The sequence below is a fragment of the Micropterus dolomieu genome, linkage group LG08 (genome assembly GCF_021292245.1).
Source record: "Micropterus dolomieu isolate WLL.071019.BEF.003 ecotype Adirondacks linkage group LG08, ASM2129224v1, whole genome shotgun sequence".
Classification (NCBI taxonomy): Eukaryota; Metazoa; Chordata; class Actinopteri; order Centrarchiformes; family Centrarchidae; genus Micropterus; species Micropterus dolomieu.
Window position 1 is genome coordinate 16506318 of NC_060157.1, and position 19420 is coordinate 16525737.

The 19420-nt window shown below is 40.5% G+C and overlaps 1 protein-coding gene across 3 annotated transcripts in view; it reads right to left on the minus strand.

Annotated features, from left to right (window-relative positions):
• Nucleotides 1-798: 798 nt before the first annotated feature.
• ngfa (nerve growth factor a (beta polypeptide)) overlaps nucleotides 799-19420 on the minus strand; it is a 57998-nt gene continuing 39376 nt past the window's right edge. For 2 of the 3 annotated variants that reach the window (XM_046056760.1, XM_046056759.1), the window contains exons 2-3: nucleotides 5194-5301; nucleotides 799-2092 (exon numbers count right to left, since the gene is read on the minus strand). In XM_046056760.1, the coding sequence (XP_045912716.1) occupies nucleotides 1191-2081 (891 nt within the window). In that variant the 5' untranslated portion in view covers nucleotides 2082-2092; nucleotides 5194-5301 and the 3' untranslated portion in view covers nucleotides 799-1190. Of the gene's footprint in view, nucleotides 2093-5193; nucleotides 5302-16369; nucleotides 16484-19420 lie in introns of those variants that run through there. The other variant, XM_046056762.1, reaches the window with a different exon arrangement.

A 19420-nucleotide genomic window follows, 5' to 3' on the forward strand; every position in this document is an offset into this window, starting at 1 on the left:
ACATTTGTCACCCATCTGTATGTATTTCCTCACGTACACAGGCTCACAGGCATTTCCCACAGCTGTGCTTACACCAATTTTCCAAGGTGACAGGAATTCTGCTGCACCGCTGGGAACACCACAACCAATCCATCTTCCCCTGTGTGTATAAAACGCATAGCTGGACTCTCAGGCTAGTATGGTGGGAACGACATTCCTTCACCCTAGGAAGAGTCGACTCTGCTACTGGCTGCTGTCCCCTGTCCTGGAATAATGCTGCAGTGTCAACAGAGACACAAGACATCAGCGATTTAGAACAGCCTCTAATAGTAACAATATATTTGAAGAAATAGAGAGCAACATCTGGGATGTTAGGAGCAGTGGTTCACAACCTTTTGTGCTTGTGAAATGTTATGAAGCAAAGTCTTCTTGTGACCCTTTTGTTTCACGGGGCATGTTAGGGGTCTTAAGAGATAACTAACTAACTAGGTAACTATTGAACTAGCAACTATTAGAGAAAAGCAAAAAACTAAAACACTACTATGTGTTTTACCAGCTAAGCACCAAAACAGTAAAGTTGTGGAATAAGCCGAAAGATGCTTAAAAGCGACCCAGCATTGAGGTGGGAACTGCAGAGCTAGGTGATTATTCTCTGCGGGTGTGTCATTACAACCCGCCTCTTCAATATTTCACATTTTCATTGAATTCATTATTCATATAAACGTATTGATAAGAGCGGCAAGAAAGCCAACATGTGAACACTATCTTAAACTGACACAAGAAACCAGGCAAGTACTGAGGTGTTTAATAAATAACAGCATGAACAACACAACAACAACAACAACATTAAAAGCTTGAATTCATTTTGTATATACACATACTGTATATATTCATATTTGACTGTATAAACCATAAATATGACATGCAGTCCTCATAACTTAAAACAACCAGGACTTCTTAGACTGAGGTAGGGTCAGGGACCGAGGGGTTGGATTGATGAAGCTGTTTGTGTTTGTGTGTGTGTGAGTATGTGTGTGTGTGTGTGTGTTTGTGTTTGTAAGTGTGTGTGGACTGAATGCTATATTCACTGTGTGTGTGTGTTTGGAGGTGGGGAAGAGGATTACAGTATTGGCAATAAAGCTGCAGTGGCTGTTTAGTAGAAATGTGTGTGCTTGGGTCAAAGTTCAGTGGTCAGGAGTTGACCTCCCCAGTCAGTGCCCCATTCGTCCCGCCCAAGACTTCCGGCTGAGAACACACACACAGGCGGCGTTGATGCGGATGAAACGCCACGCTGTCCGTTCTTTGAAGGTGGTCAGGGCACTTACAAATATGTGTGTGTTGGTGCAGTAGGAGTTCCAGTGGCGACTGTCGATGCCGAGACAGCCCGAGTTGCCTGATTTGGAGCCCTGTTTGCCGCCCCGTCCCCCCGGCCTTCCCCCATTTGCAGTCCCGGAGCCTCTGTGTGTGGGGGATCGGCAGGTGGTCTCATAGAAGAACTGTTTCTTCACCACGTTGTTGATTGTAACGTTGGGCAGGACTGTCACCTCGTTCCCAGCTATGTCTGTGGCTCGTGTCAGGTTGCCCACCCAGGTATTTATGCTGTCACATACTGAGTACTCTCCTCGGTGCATGGTGTGCGATCCCGCTCTGCGCCGTACCCTCACCCCCCTCACCCCTTCAATGTCATAGCCCTCACCTTCCAGGGCATCATGTGATGGGGGCACCTCGCTGAAGATAACACGTGGCGAGGAGCGGTAACGTCTCTTGGAGAACAACTTGGGGTCCACCACTGGGATGGAGGGGTCAGGGGGGGAATCTGACGTAGTGCGCTTGGGGACAGGGCTCCTATCCTGGGTGTGTGAAGCTGCTGGATGGGGCCTCTTGGTCCTATGGTGGCTGGTCCTATGATGCTCCTTGGAAGAATGGTGTTCAGAAAGGTAGTCCCCTGCTGCTGTCTGCTGCTGTCCTGCTCTGTGATTGGCTGCCATCTGCTGTCTTAGTTTGTGGTTGGCTGCCCCAGCGCTCTGGGCCAATCCACCTCCCATGTTCAGTACAGCCTGGACGCCGATCAGGAGGAGCAGGGCCAGTGGTGACGACCTCATGGGCACACGTCCTGAGCCGAACACAAGAAAAACAAAAGTTCAGACACAGTCATGTGTATATCCAAGGTAAAGACGTACATGGTTTTCAAAACAGCAATAAAATAAAACAACAATTACATTTTCCTAAAAGCCTTTTTAAAGTTCTTTGGAGTGTCACCTTATGTTGCCCTTATATTAGCTGTATTCAAGAACAAAGCTAATCATTTAATTTTATTGTGATTCATGTGAATATACCCTGGCAAAATATCATTCAGTATAACGCTAAGTGAATTTAAAAAAATATGCCCATGCATAGAATGGCAGAAATATAGCTACCCAGAAAGAAAGAAAATTATTTAATTTTGAATACCACATATTTGATGCATCACGGGTACAACTCAAAATTTGGAGTATTTTTACAACTATTTTCTGTCTTACACCAAAAGAAAAATGCAAAAATCAATGAAAAGTATTTTTCACTCCATCCTTTGATATTTTTTTCTGAGTCAATTAAAAGTTATTTTATTAACATATAAAATATTGGTGTTGTATGACACGTATCACTACCACCCAAAAATATTAATTAAATGTGATTTCTTTGGCTGAATATTATTAGTAGCAGCAATAGTATTTTTCTTTGTGGGATTCTAAAATTCATTCAGCATAACGGGTGACATTGCAGTTTAACATGAAACGTTTTTGGTCAAAAAAAGGATAAAAGTGCATTACTGAAAGACAGATTTCATTGATGTGCATATTTAACAGGCAGTACTTTTCATCCATCCATCCAAATAATAAAAGTATGTTTTCTGTGTTGTACTGAAGGCCAAGCATTTTTGTTACAAATGCTACTAGAGGGTGAAAAAGGAAAATGATAATATACTTCAGAGAGATTTACTCACTTCAGCCCATAGCTAGAGGGTCTTCAATGGGTCTTCTTTTTGATGTCACATAATTACCATCATGCGATATGCTTTAAAATGTCTGTTTATCTTTATTATACTGAATGACATTCACGAAGCACGAAAGTTTGGACAGATTTAGTATTATTTGTTGCAAACACCAACACAACCATGCCATGTGTGTTCATATATATTTTTAGGATGAATTTCTACATTGTACAAACACTTTTGCCATTAGAATTTTAATCTGGACAGTTACACTGAAGGACATTTTGACACTTTAGAGCTCAAAAACTCAATTTAATTTAGCTTAATAATCTCGTCTTTGACTCACATACATACAGCTTACATTCTTGTTAAAACTGCTGACGGACAAAAAGAAAACAGATACATCACCTATCAAGAAATACTACCAAACATTTTCTAGAACCACAATCCAGATACTCAAGCGTGATGATGTGCTGTTGAACTTTATTTTACTCTTGGTCACACAAAATAAGCAATTTGATGCCATTTCTTAGGGCTCTGAAAACCTGAGATGGGGATTTATCATTACTTAATGAAGCATAGCATTAGTCTAGTTCAGGCAGAGCACCGCTTGTAGGCCTACTGGCTGATTGGCATCAGCTGTTTGCAACATGTTTATAGTGAGTGACTGTGTAGTTTGCTATGCTGCAGAATCTGTGTATTCATGTGAAATCTCTAACAGTCTTTCGTTTGACCAATGCAAAAAATGCAAAAAATACATGTTTTGCATTGGTATCGCTAGTGCCTTGTTGCTATGTCCACAAAAATACATTTGAAGATTCCTGGATGGGCTCAACTTGTTTTGGGCACATTTTCCCCTGACGGTTAGGAGTTGCTTTGGATTTAGCAGTAGCCTGGGAACCAGACAAATCTGCGAACTCATGTTTTATTTGCTCTGGTAGATCACTACTTTACATAAACTTTGCTTATGGTTGTCCATGCCATAATGGAATTCATAGCTAAACCCCTACTTATTGCTAATTTGGTTAGCTTTGAGATGCCTGGCTTTTGACATTTTAGTTGTATGTTATTTCCCTTTTATCAAGATACTATTAGCATCCTGCCAAATGTTCATCTAATCAATAATCTTGAGATACCTATGCTTCACATAGATTAGGTACATCATAGTTATATACAGAATATTTCCCTTGAATTGGGATGTTTATGTTTATGTTTACGTTCTGGGGCAGCAGTAGTTCAGCTCGGCCCAGAGTTGCGTAGTGTGGACTGGTAGCTGGGGAGGTGCCAGTTCACCTCCTGGTCGCTGCTGAAGGTGGCCTTGAGCAAGCCCTTGAACCTTTAACTGCTCGGGGTGCCGCACTGAGTGGCAACCCCTCACTCTGACATCTCTCTGTGTGTTATTGATATGGGTCCTGTTTGCGCATGTGTGTTTCAGACCTGTGTATAATACTAACAATAATAACAGAGTGAAAAAACATTGAATTTCCTCTTGCGGGATTAATAAAGTATATCTTCTTCTTCTATCTGGCTAGCCAGGATGTTGCGCTAATTAATAATTAAGCAGCAAGCAATAATTGTGTTTTGAGGGATCTGCTCTGTCAGCAGAATCCTTGCTGCTCAATTTCCTTGAACTTCTAACCTCTAACAGTAGAGCCTTTCCCTCCAAACCTAACTGTGAAACCACTTGCTTAACGTAACTTTAAGTGTCTCTTATTGAAATGAAGCCATGTTCAACATTAGTTGCGCTTGTGTTGGCTCATTGGCATTAGCTGCAATATGCTCACACTAAACTCCCTCCACCACTCCAACCTGTTATATTTGATGTTGTTGATTTAACTAAGATTTACGTTCAAGTGTGTGTTTATTAAAGGGGGAATTCACTCTCCCGGCAAAATCCTCCTCCCTGCTAGGATTCATTGAGAGGTCCCTCAAACAGCAGAGTCTTTTCCATCAGATCTTACTGTAGGGGAGACCCAGGATAGTTGTAACAGCACCACTTTAACCATGAAGGGATGATATGTAATCAATTTCATGTGTGACCGCTTTCTTCCTGACCTTGCATGTGAAATTTCACAGCTGTGTGAAGAAGTATGCAGATTTTACAACCAAAACGCTGATGTTCTGTTGATTTATTTTTATTAGTGCTGATACTGTTTTAAATAACTAAGTTATAATTGTCTAACTTGTATTAAGGGTACATGAATCTTGTTTTGTGTGTTGCTGTGGCGAGTGTTTATGTGTACCTGTGGAATGTGTCCAGTTGAAGTGGGAGCCCCTGTGGACTCTAGAGCCAGACTCCAGTGCAGGCCGGGCCCCTCATGCCTGCCATCTGGACCCTCTGAACCACAGTTCTGTAACACACAGACACACACACGCATACCAAATACTTAACTTAAACATATGGATTCATGATTCAGCTTTTCATATATAGTAAATCCCATGTTGTCCAATCCATATTTTACGAAAACCATTCACCATTTCAAATAACAAATACTGGTAAATGAATTAATGTTTCTGCCATTATCAAGACTAAACTCAAATAAATAGAAGGAACATGCTTATGTGGACTATTCAAACAACTTCAACACTTTCTTTATTTCTCATGAACGTACAGCGAGTTATTTCTTTGTCAAGCACATATATTCAGCCCATTGCACATGTGATCACTAGAATGCTGTGTATCAAACACAGCAACACATGTTCTTGCTAAAAACATCATATTCTCACTTATAACATTATATAAATGTGAGAGAGAGAAAGAGAGAGGAGAAAACAAAATGGGGCTCATTTCTATCCTTGAGATAGCACATTGGACATATAGTAGTATAGTATAAGTTTTCTTCTTTCAGTGGTAAAATAGTGCAAGACGTAGTACAAGTAAAATGTCTATAAGTAAGGTAAACACATTTAGAATTGTAGATGAGGTGGTTTTTGAGAGCAAAACTCTCGCCTCTCTTCCCCTGACCACCACTGCTCTCACAGACAGACACAATTTACCATTAATTGACCTTGTCTCATTCAAAGCACACACACACACTCTCCAAGCTTAGACTTGCCATATGCTGGAATGTGTGGAATGTCACACCTAATTTAGATGTTACACACACACATATATATATATATTGAATGCAAAGTTCAAGTCACTGCACTGCACTGCATGCATTGTAACAGGAGATGTAAACACATGCGCGTACACACAGATTGTCACACACGGACACACATGCCATATATGTGTACATACATGCGCATGTAGGAATGCATGGAAGGTTGTTTTTATGAATAGTTTGCAAGCCGTGATGTTTACGAATACCCCCCACCCCCCCAGCCCCCACCACCACCCCTCCAGCCCCCACCACCACCCCTCCCACCACACACACACACACACACGCACACACACACACACACACACACACACACACACACACACACACTCAGAAGGTCACTGAGGTGAGTTTAAACTGGTGTGTCAGTATTTTGGGCTTATCTACACACCTTGCTGGTGTTGGAACACCACAGTTTATTAGTGCTGTAAATGTTTAGCTCAACATGTTTAATTTTACAATCTTGTTGTGAGAGGTACAGCATCCTGGCTGGATATATAAAAAAGCTTAGGATGTGATTCTGATTAATTGTTGAAATCTTCTAGATAAATTATTTGCATCGAAATGCCCCTCAGTGTGGCACATAATAACCAGAAGAGGTCAGTGTTGGCTGCATAGACCAGAATTCAAAGGCCACCTCAAGCAGCTGAGATACATAAGTGTCACTGGCCCTGATCTCATTAGAAAAAGCCACCCAGATGCATGAGTGCAGTTTAGCATCTGAAATAATTTTTTCAAGTATTTTACTACAAGCTAAGAATGTGATGTGTACTCAAATAATGCATTTAGTACAATTCTGCAGAAGTGGTACTTTTCTTGAGTATTTCTATTTAATGCTACTTTATCCTTCTTTTCCACTACCTTTCAGTGGGAAAACACCACATTAACTATATGTACTGGTTAAGATTTTTAAGCTAGGATTCAGCTTTTCAAATATCCTATTGTGATATACTGTATGTGATGTATGTGCACAATTAGTATTTTATTAATATTACTTATCTATACATCAAAAACATACAAATGATATGATGAACATGAACATATATGAATATTATGCATTACTGTAAAATAAATAACCCAAAAGCATGTAAAATAGTTACCTCAAACAACCACAACATAACATACATAACATACATAACATACATATATATAATGATATATATATAATTATTATGGCCACTGTCTTGCTATAGTCACCAAACACTTGCTCAGTGTGGGAAATGTTGGGTCTCTGTAAATAACATTATAAACAGTACCATCTATACCTGCTCTATATGAAAAGTCCAGAGAGATGTCCTGTGTTATGAACTGGCTCTATATAAATAAAATTTAATTGAATTAAATTGAACATTAAATGGTGCTTATATGTTAATTCATCAGTACTAATAGTCCAATAACATAAAAAATCTGTTTCTACTAAATTATTACTTTTGCAGATAAAACCTAGGAACTTTTACTTCTTTAAATGCAGGACTAACATGTTATTAAATACTTTTATATTGTGGTATTGTTTACTCAAATAAAAGATCTGAATACTTTTTGCCTCATTGCAATTGCAAAACAATCAAGTAATCTTGTAAGATGGAAAGCGCTAGAGACTTTCGCGAAACTCACCTACCAGTGATATCTTTTGGCTTCAATAAACACAATCATACACACACACATGGAGCTGGTCCAAATAGGCAGTGAGTTGATTGATCCAGGCTGAAGGGCAGCTCACTATTTACAGGGAGAGCCGGGAGGATCCTAATGTTAAAAATATGTGGCTTGTGTTTAATGCCAGTGGAGCCAGCGTAAACACTGCAGCGCAGGGGTCAGAGCAGTTTAGAGAGCACCTCTGACTTATAGGATTACTTCAGCACGGGATCAGAATATGTCTGGCTGTCTATCTGCGCTCCCATTGCTGTATGTTTGTGTTAATGGTTTTGTGGAAACAAAACTGCACTCTGATCCAGAAATTGTATGCTAGCGTCACTGGAAAGTTAGATATTTCAGCCACATCTGAGAGTGCTGACAGGGTCTGGAATAGAAAATGTTAGATGAAATGGTCCAATGGATTTTACAAACTAACATACATCCTATATCAAACTGTGGGGGGAAAGGCGATCCATATGGTGCTGATATAACAGGAAGTCTCAGATGGCCATGTGAGGCTCCCTGCATTTGACATGCACGGGATAGGGTGAGCTGCTTTCCTCTTTAGTATTCAGGCAGACAGATCAGAGCACACAAACACACATGGGACATGCCCTGAAGAATAAGAGAGCCAGCAGGAGACAGTCCTGCTCACATGTGTCAGCCAAATAATGACAAAGGTATTCCAAAACTGTTTAAGCAAATACCACAGAAATGACAGACACAGTATGGTTCATATTTCCAGACACTCAACATACTGTATTAATACACACTGATATAAACAAAGCAGTTGTTCGATATCCTTTTATGATTCATGCCTTGTACAGTTTGCACCAGGAGGATGTTTATGAGAACATACTTTGTAAAACAGCCTCATGTGGTTGACGTCCCCTGCTCTAAAGAGGTTTCTTTTCTCACAATAGGCTGATTCACCAGCTTTGCCAAAATGTAAATCAAGACCATTTCTGTTGAGTTATCCATCACTTTCATTTTGGTATAAGCGTACAAGGTACCACCTTGCACTTCCTGGTTAAACAAGTTTGCCAAAGCTGATGAAAGTATTTGGAAAGAAGACATAAGTAACGCAGCCAGGTTGTGACCTGGAAAACCAGCATAAGAAGAAAACACCTCAGACAGAAACAAATTACTTAGCCCAAGGCAGTGGAGACTGGCCACACATTTACTGTTACTGAGCATGTAGTGCTAGTAACACATTTTCATTTAGTCTGCCTGTCCACAAGATGCTCCATTTGTCAGGATCTGGTATCTACAAGCTGCCAAATTACTGCATGTGGTTACAGCACAATGTGTTGATGGTGATACAATGACAACAAGGCAGGTGGGCCAAAACATGAGGAGTTTAGGAGAGCGTTGCCTGCCATCAATCCGAGGTTAGTTTACACTTAACAGGGTTTTCTTCCGAGCTGCGTGATACATTAGTCATTAGATACAAGTACATGTTAAAAGATGTGCAGGAGCGGCACATCAACAGTTCCCTCAAACAAACACACACCTCTCTCTCAGAGAGATGACAACGGCATCAGATTATGAGGGAGTGAGAAGGAGAGACTGACAGCTGCAGAGACAGAGAGAGGGAGAGAAGAAAGAGACATGGAGAGAGTGATGTGGAGAAAAACAGAGAAAGGTAAACAGTTTTTCTGTGTCTTTCATCAATTCAGTGTGGCGCAGTTCCTCCTACTGTCATCCACTGGAAATAATTAGGGATGGGAGGGATGACTGCTAGGTCAACTTGCCCTCTTTTCACTTTTACACAAATCCAAATGTTGGAAGATATATTTATTTCCTCTTAAGAAACAGCATTTAATGCTGATTAATCATTGTTTGAAAAATGCACTTAAAAGGATCAGTCTTTAAAGGCAAAATAATTCTTACTTTTGGAGAAGCTTTAAACTCTTCAGTTAAAATGGAGGATCGCAACAGAATTCAGATGTCTTTTCTCATGGTGCCTTTTCACTTGACAGAGCCATCAAATTGTATTTGCCTCCATTTCTCATCCAGTCACTGATTCATCCACAGTTGCAATCAAAGCTTGTCATGTATGGGAAGACAATCTGCTTGTCACAATTTAGACAAGCCGCCATGTGAAACTAATACAACAGCCAAGATACCGCAGTGAATCAAGTTTTTGTCACGCAAAGTGATGTCATGCAGACAGAGTCTGTTAAAAGCACAATGAAGTTACACTCTCCAAAGGTTCTTGAGAGGCTGTCAGTGAGCTGGCTATTCTTGGGGACCCTTAAAAAGTATTATATATGGGATACACAGCACAGGTCAGACAGTCAGAACAAATCGCGCTATGAAATAAACTTAATTTTATTTTTTTTTCACAAGCCAGAAAATTCTGTAAAAAAACCCCATAGTGCACAGCTTATAATTCTGATTAATTCAATGTTATGGAGAACACTGGTTCATTTACACAGATGCCATAAATGAAGTAAATTAAGATGGGATTTATTAATATAAACTAAACCATTTGAACTAGCTTGAAATTGACTGTTCATGGTTGCACAGAAACACATGTTCGTTCAGCATTTTCTGTAGTTAATAAACATTTCAGTACAACTCAAATTACAATTGTACTCCTAATTACTGTGTTTATTCATTGTAGACAGTTTTAAAAATTGTGTTTGGTATTATGTATGTGCAGGAAATATTTTCGTTGCCCATATCAGATAATAACTGACTGAACTGAAGTGAACTGTTCTGCACCTTTGTTTCTCAAACCGTCCACAGCTTTCATTACAGACTGGTGAACAAAAAACTAAAAGTAAACGTTATCGACCTATAGACATGTGACAGTCGTAATGTGAATAACAGAGACGAAAGAGATCAGCTTCTGCCCTGTCCCTCATCTTCATGTTTAAAAGACATTTGCTGTGAGAACCAAGGCACCTGTGTTGCATCAGGGATACTTCAAACAGTAAACACAGGAAGAGAGAGACAGGCAGCATCAAACTGACAGGCACACACAACCTGTTAAAGCACTTGACTCCTCAGTGTGATGATAAATGATGCAAGATATACCGAACAAAATAATATTTACTGTACAAACTGTTATAGTGCGAACTGGCCAACCCCTACAATATGGAAAAAAGAACATATGTACATGTCTTGACATCAGCTTGTTTTAGCTTCAGGTTTCTGGGTGCAACAATAAAATGTGCCTGGCAACCACAAGCAGGTAAATCTATTTCCAACTTTCAAATGTATTTCTATAAAAATAAGTAGCTTTCTAAAGACTGACCCTTCATTCAACTTAGCTGGCTGATGCTGGCAGCCGCACAGAGGCAGGTACTTTATTTCACTCATCCGCTGAATGTTTCCCAGCTCAGTGTCACTCTGCCAATAAGACCTATGAAATATATTTGTGGCTTCAGGTTTTATGAGCAACCATTTGAAACAATTTTACTTGTAATAAAACAGTAAATGAACATGGTGCCATGCAGTGAGAGGGGGTATATCAAGAAGCCAGTATTTGAAGTTCTTTTTTGTTTCGATCAGCAAGTGTACATTATATGCACAGTTGGCGCCTGTAGGATTTAACATGAAACATGTACCACCATTTTACACAGCTGTGGTAAAATAAAAGCTTTTCTATCTGTGCAGGGTATCTTAAGAATATCAAGGAAGCATGGAGCCAAGGTGTGGAAACTAAAAGGAACAGACTTTGATAAAGAGCCAATGTCTTCATCCTGCTGTTTCGTGACTTTCTCTGGTTTATCCAGGTTCTCCCTTTCTGCTCCTGAAATTGGACCTAATGTTCGTTTTTTCTCTCACGGTTAAAAGCCAGAGGTAATGTCATGCAGACATGGCCATTTCTGTGTCCAACAGCAATAACAGATTTTCAGCAATGTGCAAGCACATGCACGTGCAGGTGCAGAGCACTGCTCTTCTGGATCTTGTGCATCCTTTCTATCATTTCCTTGTGTTTTGGGGGAATGACACAACAATTTTTCTGATCATATTCATATATCTGAACTACCTTCCCCCTTCCCTCCCCTCCAGTTTTCAACTTGGCCACGTCAAACCCAGACTGTGGTTGTTTGTTTGTTTTGTTTTTGTGTTGCAGGCTACAAATTATTGGCTACTGCTTCAGAAGCTGTAAAGTGATTTCTCTAAAGACCTGCCAAAAACACAGACAATTCGATCACAATTCCCAATGGAATTTGTCTTGGAACTGGGATATTTAAAACAGCTGGACTTGTGTCAGCATATGGCTCCACTTTTGAACTTTTTCACTAATGCAAACTGTCCAAGAAAAAGAGATTTTAAAGCTTCTAGTTGAATGTAAATTCCTACAAATTAAATTGATCCCACACACCATCAGACAATAGGTGCAATATGCATATATGAATTTTGGCTTACTATACACTCTTCATGTCTTCAAGGCTCAAAGGCACTTCAACTTTGACAAGGCTCCAATTCCCGTCCAAGATAATGAAACACATTTCCAGGAACCACAGGCCTTAAGTTTGGCATATTATGTATGAAGGAGGCCTGAAGCAGATCTTATAATTAGCTGAGATTTCACACGTCTTCAGCTATGCATAATGCTACATTTGGTGAAGCTTTAAAGTCAGCATTTGGCACAATACTTGTTTCGGAGTCGTTTTTTATTTGGAAGGGCTACCTTGAAACAACACAGAGACATGAGTATAATGTAACCTCAGCCTTTTCCCTATTGTCACACATTGTCCTATGGTAAGTCGAACAATGATTCATCATAATAGAAAGATTGAATCCTTGCGGTGGTTGTGAAATAAACAACATTTTAGCTGACAGCAAAATTCAGCAGTAATTACATTTGAAAGAAAGGGTTGAGTAGCACATAGAAACTGTAAACTGAAACAATGCATCTCTTTGTACACCAAGGAATATCACTTGTTGTTATTGTTTGTTTAACATTGTGGCTTCTAGCACTTTCCCAGAACAAAACTGCCTACTTTGTAAAAAAAAAAAGTTATGTAATACCAATGTTTCTTGGCTATATGTTATGCATGCATTTAGAAAAGCATTTGTATTTATTACAAAGGCACTATGGCAACATTAGTGAGCCCACTCCTCTAGCAATGCCAACACAATGGCCATGAAGTGATTTGGATTTATATCACAAACTGAGAATTATCTTGCATTAATAAAGCTAAAAGTTTATATTATAGAGGAAAAACAAGGGTCTTGCGCTGCAAGTACCATGTGGTTTGCCGTATTATATACTTTTCCTGCATCATTAAACAGTGCCACATTAGCTACAATGCTAATGTTGCTAGCAGTAGATCGCTCTGTTTCAGAGATTCAAACACTGCTTTTGTAATAAGCAAACCAAACATATGTATATTATTTGTTATTGTAAAATTTCAGAAATTCAGAAACACAAGTTATTCTTTTTCGTCCATCTTTCAAATCAAGTAGTGATCAGCAGAGATTTGCTGCGCCAGGTCAGCAAAGCTCAGGTCACAGTTCAACAAATTTGAACTTGTGGACATTAACGTGAACACTTTGTTTCTGAGACAACTGCTGTCACTCGATAATTCTACTTTCAAAGGAATTTCATATACACTGAACAAAATTATAAATGCAACACTTTTGTTTTTGCCTCCGTTTATCATGAGCTGAACTCAAAGATCTAAGACTTTCTCTATGCACACAAAAGGCCTATTTCTCTCAAGTATTGTTTGCAAATCTGTCAATATCTGTTAATGAGCACTTCTCCTTTGCCGAGGTGTGGCATATCAAGATGCTGATCAGACAGCATGGATATTGCACAGGTGTGCCTTAGGCTGGCCACAATAAAAGGCCATGCGAAAATGTGCAATTTCACTATTGGGAGGGTCCGGGAGGTCCAGAAACAAGTCAGTCAGTGTGACCACCATTTTTCTCACGCAGTGCAACACATCTCCTTCGCGTAGAGTTGATCAGGTTGTTGAATGTGGCCGGTGAAATGTTGGTCCACTCCTCTTCAATGGCTGTGTGAAGTTGCACTCAGGTCGAGACCCTGATGAGGACGACGAGCATGCAGATGAACTTCCCTGAGACGGTTCCTGACAGTTTGTGTAGAAATTCTTTGGTTATGCAAACCGATTGTTGCAGCAGCCGTCCGGGTGGCTGGTCTCAGATAATCTTGGAGGTGAAGATCTTGGATGTGGAGGTCCTGGGCTGGTGGACATTCCAGCAGTCAGCATGCCAATCGCATGCTCACTCAAACTACTGGCGACATCTGTGGCATTGTGCTGTGTCATGGAGCTGCACATTTTCGAGTGGCTTTTTATTGTGGCCGGCCTAATTAAGGCAGACCTGTGCAATACCCATGCTGTCTGATCAGCATCTTGACATGCCACACCTCGGCAAAGGAGAAGTGCTCACTAACAGATTTTGACAGATTTGTGAACAATATTTGAGAGAAATAGGCCTTTTTTGTACATAGATGTATGTTGTGATGCTGTTTAATGTTCTTGATCGCTCATGTGGCTGCTGTCTTGGTTCCTAGCAGAATTCCAGGGATGAGGTTTCTTTGGCAGTGAGGCAAGACCGCAGCCAGAGCACCGTGGCTATGTTAGTGAACCCCACCCCACTCACCACCACCACTGCCACCACAACCAAGCCCATCCCCGGTCAACCCACCCTCTCCCTGCACTGAACCCGCAGACGTGGGAGGCCAGTCCTCCAGGCCTTGAACGCAGGATGAACACAATGATTAACATGTTTTCCAGACCCCTAGTTTTTATGACCTTGACATTCAACAATCTTCTCATGACAAGTGGTTAATCTTTTGGCATTGTCTTGGTAATAACTCCCCCTTCCTGGTGAGAATCTAAGATCCCACAGCAGAGCAGTGAGAGGAGGCAGGCCAGAGGCAAGAATGCCTGACTGGCTATGGAGAGCGATGTAGACAGAGGGATAGAGAGGAAAGAATCAGAGACATCAAGGAATGGGGAGAGGCAACAAGTAATGGAGGGCGGGGTACCAATGGGCAATGAGATGTCTTGAGAATTTAACAAATAAAGGAGCATGTGATAGAAAGAAGCAGAACAAGGAAGGACAAAGTTACAGGGGAGCAGAAACGGATGGACAAAGAGGAGTTCAAGGACAGGGAAGGAGGGAGGAATTAAAGCTACAGGGAGTTGCAAAGAGTTGAGGAGTCAGAGACACATGCAGTTTCATTGCTGTCTCTTTTCTTCCAATAGCTTTAACAGAAAAGAACCTTCCTCCCATATCTGCTCCAGGAGACACAAAAAACAGCTGTCTCAGAGGTGTTGTAGCTCATGTTGCTTATTTACTCTAAGGGCATCCACCGGAGCAGAACTTGAAAAACTATAAATTAAACTATATCAGCATGTATGTGGTTGAAACTAAACGCTAACACAGATTAGGAGAAATAAATCTCAGTTGTGTTTCTGATGAAGATCTGACTAATGTTAGAATGAGTCATTCAGTTCATCATCACGAGTTTGATTTGAATCTTACAATCTGATATTTGTGTTTTGAATGTGTCTTTCACAGCTTGTACCCTCCACAAAATTGAGCATATAGATTTGCATGTGACACTTTGACTGCATGCTGTTGTAAACAAAACAGCGGAGGAGCGGTGAATGAGTAAATGAGTCACCCAGGTAAATTTGCTACAGAATATAAAACAAAAAATGGGCGTAAATAGACAGATGTGCTCAGTCAGACACCCACGTTTTCTATTATGCCCCATTTGGGCTGCGCTTTCATCTGACGCCATAAGCATGGGTGTGGGCCCATAGACGCAATTTGGGTATATGTTGCATCAGACGTTAGGATATGCATGTACAGTATTCTTTTAATATTCGTACTTGTGTTCTGTAATGACTTGAAACGCTGTTGCAGTACAGTGAAAGCAATATGGCTGCAAGCAAGCGTTTAGCTACTTTAAATAAGTGTAACATGGATTTGATTTGTTGAACTTAATTATGTTTTGTCCCAGTAGTTTGGAGTGAAAACGTCAACGTTGAAGCATGTAGAGATTAAGTAACTCACTCCAGGGTACTGAAGTAAAATAGGAAAAAAACTGCACCAGCATGAGGACATCCTGCTGCCACGTGGCCTTAAAGAGCCATCAGGCATAACTGACAGCCTCTTTACAGCAACCTCAAATCCTAATGTGGTCCTGGACTGTCAGTTGGTTGAGACTAGAAAATCTCAACAATTAATCATGCAGACTAGCACAATCAACTTTGTTGTACTGTTATACATAGATGCCTTGTCAGGACTGTATTGAATTCTCTGAAGAGTGTAAAAAATGCAATGTTGTTGTCACTCCCAGCATTTGTTTCATTACAGTCTCACCCCTCTCACTAAAGACTTGACCCGGCCATTTTCTATTCTGTGTGGTCTCCGCATCGTTCTGTCATCTGTCTCTCTTTCTCTCTCTCTGCTCCTGTGTCTCTCTGCCGCCCCATCTCCCTCAGTCCATATCTTCCTCCTCCACCCCCCCCTCCCTCTTGTTCCCCCTTTAGCTGATATCAACCACCTGTCTGCGTGGGACCTCCCAGGCCCATCCTCTGTCTGTTAGCAGCATGCCATGTTCAGCATGTGAGCAGAGCTATGGTGAAAGAGATATGGTGGCTACTTTCCACCATGTCTGCATGTGTGCGTGTGTATATGTGGCCTGCAGCGGGGGTTAAGGTGAATTAATATTTACCGTGGAGCTGGATGCACAGGCTTAACAGAGAATCCAGCAGAGAGAAATGGCTTCCTGAAGCGTCTTCTTCCCCAGAACTCCGCATGATACGCCGTCAATCCTCACGTTTTAAGTAAAACAAAACTTGATTACAGACTTAAACAGATTGTCTGTAAAGTCTTCACAACTCTATAGTTTTTGGAAGCCTGTCCGACTAAAACAATTATAAGAGGAAATATGCCTTATAAAATGCTGCTCATTGTGTAGGTGACCAATCTGTTATGCATACTATGCATTCCCAAATCAGCTATAGTAAGTGGCTTCACTTGTATCCTTGGGGCTATGGCGTGTATGTGTGTTTGATGAGTATCCAACACAAAGTTATACATACGCATGTACACACAAGCTCATACACATGTTCAAACCACATTCCTCTGATGTTGGTGTGGTTTTATGTATGTATTTCTTCTGCACTTTCTTTGAGTAAACTTGATCTCTGTAAATACATGGGATTTTGTAAGAACATATTATTGTATGGCTAAAAACCATATTTATAGCAAAGCGTCGGATAGCAAATGCTGATTTAGTATTATTTTGAGCCTTGAGTGAATTTGAGTATTTGAAAAGATCAAGTATTGTTGTTCTGTTGATGGCAACGAGGGAGCGTTTCATGTCCAGACAGGTTATAGTCAACCTACCAATCGGGATAAAGGCGAAGGAAAGTGTGAGTGAGACAATGTCATCACATCAATCCAAATGTACACACACACATAAAGAGCACTTGCGGTGAAACAATTCAAAACACCAGACATGCACTTAGTCAACAGATTAATACCACAACACAGCCCTGGTAATTTGGTGATTTATTAGCTACTGTGTGTTTGGGCTGCGTGCACATGCATGAGAGAAGAGTGAGCCATAGCTGAAAGTCATAGAAGCATTTAATGTGGAATGAGCAGGCATGTCTGCACATTTAGTTGTCATTTTGCAATGACAGTGTGCACAGACACAGAAAGAGAAACACGCAGACACAGGCAAACATAACCCTTTGATGCAGCACCTGCTGAAATCAGATCTTCAGCAGTCAAACACAAAGACTGACTGGATTCAGTTTTCAATGTATGGAAAAGTCCAAACACAGGAGTGTATTATTCTTGATTTTGTACAGCGCAAATGAGCTGAAAACCAGGTCCATATGGGAAAAAGGTGCTGGGACAAAAGAATCCTGCTCATGCCTGACAACAATTCTGTCCAAATCCAGTAAGTAACAAATGTCAAACAATGTTAGCTGTGATTTCTATTGAGTAAATTTTCTCCCAAACATTGTGAGCGGTTGTTTGTAAAGGAAACGCCAACAAGAATTACTGCATAAAGTAACTCTGGGGCTCACGTCATGTTTCCGTGTTTTCCACTCCACTCTGTGCTCTCCACTCCGGTGCCACATGCTTCGGGATCCTGACCTGCGGTGACCTCCAGATCCCCGTTCTCCTCCACAAACACAGACGTCACCCTGAGTCTGAACTCTGACCTCGTACCTCTCCCGCTGATTTCAGACAGAACACTTCAGCTGGTTCACTTTACACCAGATGTGCTTACCCCATTCTGTGCATTGACCTTTGCCAGACTGCAGCTCTAGTGACCCAAAAATAACCAAAGCAGGGCCTAGGTTTACGTTTGGACCCATGAATTATCATCTAATTTTTCCCAAACAGGAAGGCTTTGTTCCAGATGTTCAAACATCCGCGACATCTCACAGAGACAGAGAGATATTCTTTCTTTTGCTTTGAGGTAGTATAAATGGATGTTTTCATAATATTACAGGCTACTATGAGAGTAATACCTTCAAAATCACGTGAAATTGTTGGTACAGCACTGAAATTCCTCCTCTTTTGTATCAAGGTAGTCCTGTAAAATTTATATGTTTAATGCTGTGACTTGTTACCTGGAAACACTTGTGGTAGTTTCTGTCTATAGCCATGAATCAGTGCTGCAAAATGCTGAACTACCTGTTTCAAGTTAATTTCATGGAAAAGAGGCATAATGATTACCTGGAAACACCTGTCGTAGTTTCTGTGTATTAACCATGAATCAGGGCTGCAAAATGCTTAACTACATGTTTCTATTTCATTTCATGGTAATATTCTCTACTTGCTCAATGTAATGTGTCACATATCCATTTTAAAAACTGCACATCTGTCTGTATTTTCTGTCAACTCTACAGTAATGTTACCCTTTGCTTGTCACAGTTGGCTTTGTACACATAGTTAATAGCAATTATTTTTTGATATTGTATATAGCAGGGACGTGCACAGGAATTTTGAAGGGCAGTTGCTCTGACCTGAAAAAAGGCCCCCCCCCCCCAAAAAACAAACAAACAAAAAAACATGGGCTATATGAAGGACTGAGAAAAAAACATTTTTTTATTAAAAAATATACAAAAAGTAAAAACACTTAAATACAGCACTCAATAACCTAAACTACTATTAATAACAAAACAGAAAAACATGACTCGAGTCATGAAAAAAGAGTTCCTTATATTATTGTTTATTGTTTTTTTTAATCATTATTTTTTTTTATTTTTTTTTTTTAATTTGAAAATAAATAATCTAGATTGAATTGACAGATGGGGAAAACTCGCTTCTAATAAAATATTGAATAAAAAAACGCTTAGATTTCGGAAAAAAATACAATCCTTTTTTAACCTTTTGGCTTCCCGTACATTCAGTTGCGCTTCTAGCTCGTATTCACTTCTGTTGGTACGTATCACGTATGGTAACTGGGCAAAACTACGCATGATTTGTTGTAGTATGATTGCATAAAGGAAGGAAACCGGAATTCCGGTAGGGAACAGAATCGACTGACGTGCAGGCAGCGCTGCAGCAGTGCAGCCACTTAAACAGAGTTTGCCCTTCCCCTACTGACTTTCACTTTCGGTGCCCGAATGGAAGTGAATGAGGCTTTGCGATCGCGATTATTTTTTTATTTTATTTTTTTTTCTCGGAAGGGCGAGTCGGAAGGGCAACTTGAGTCAGGAAAGGCAAACGGGCAGTTGCCCGGGCAACCAGAGCAACC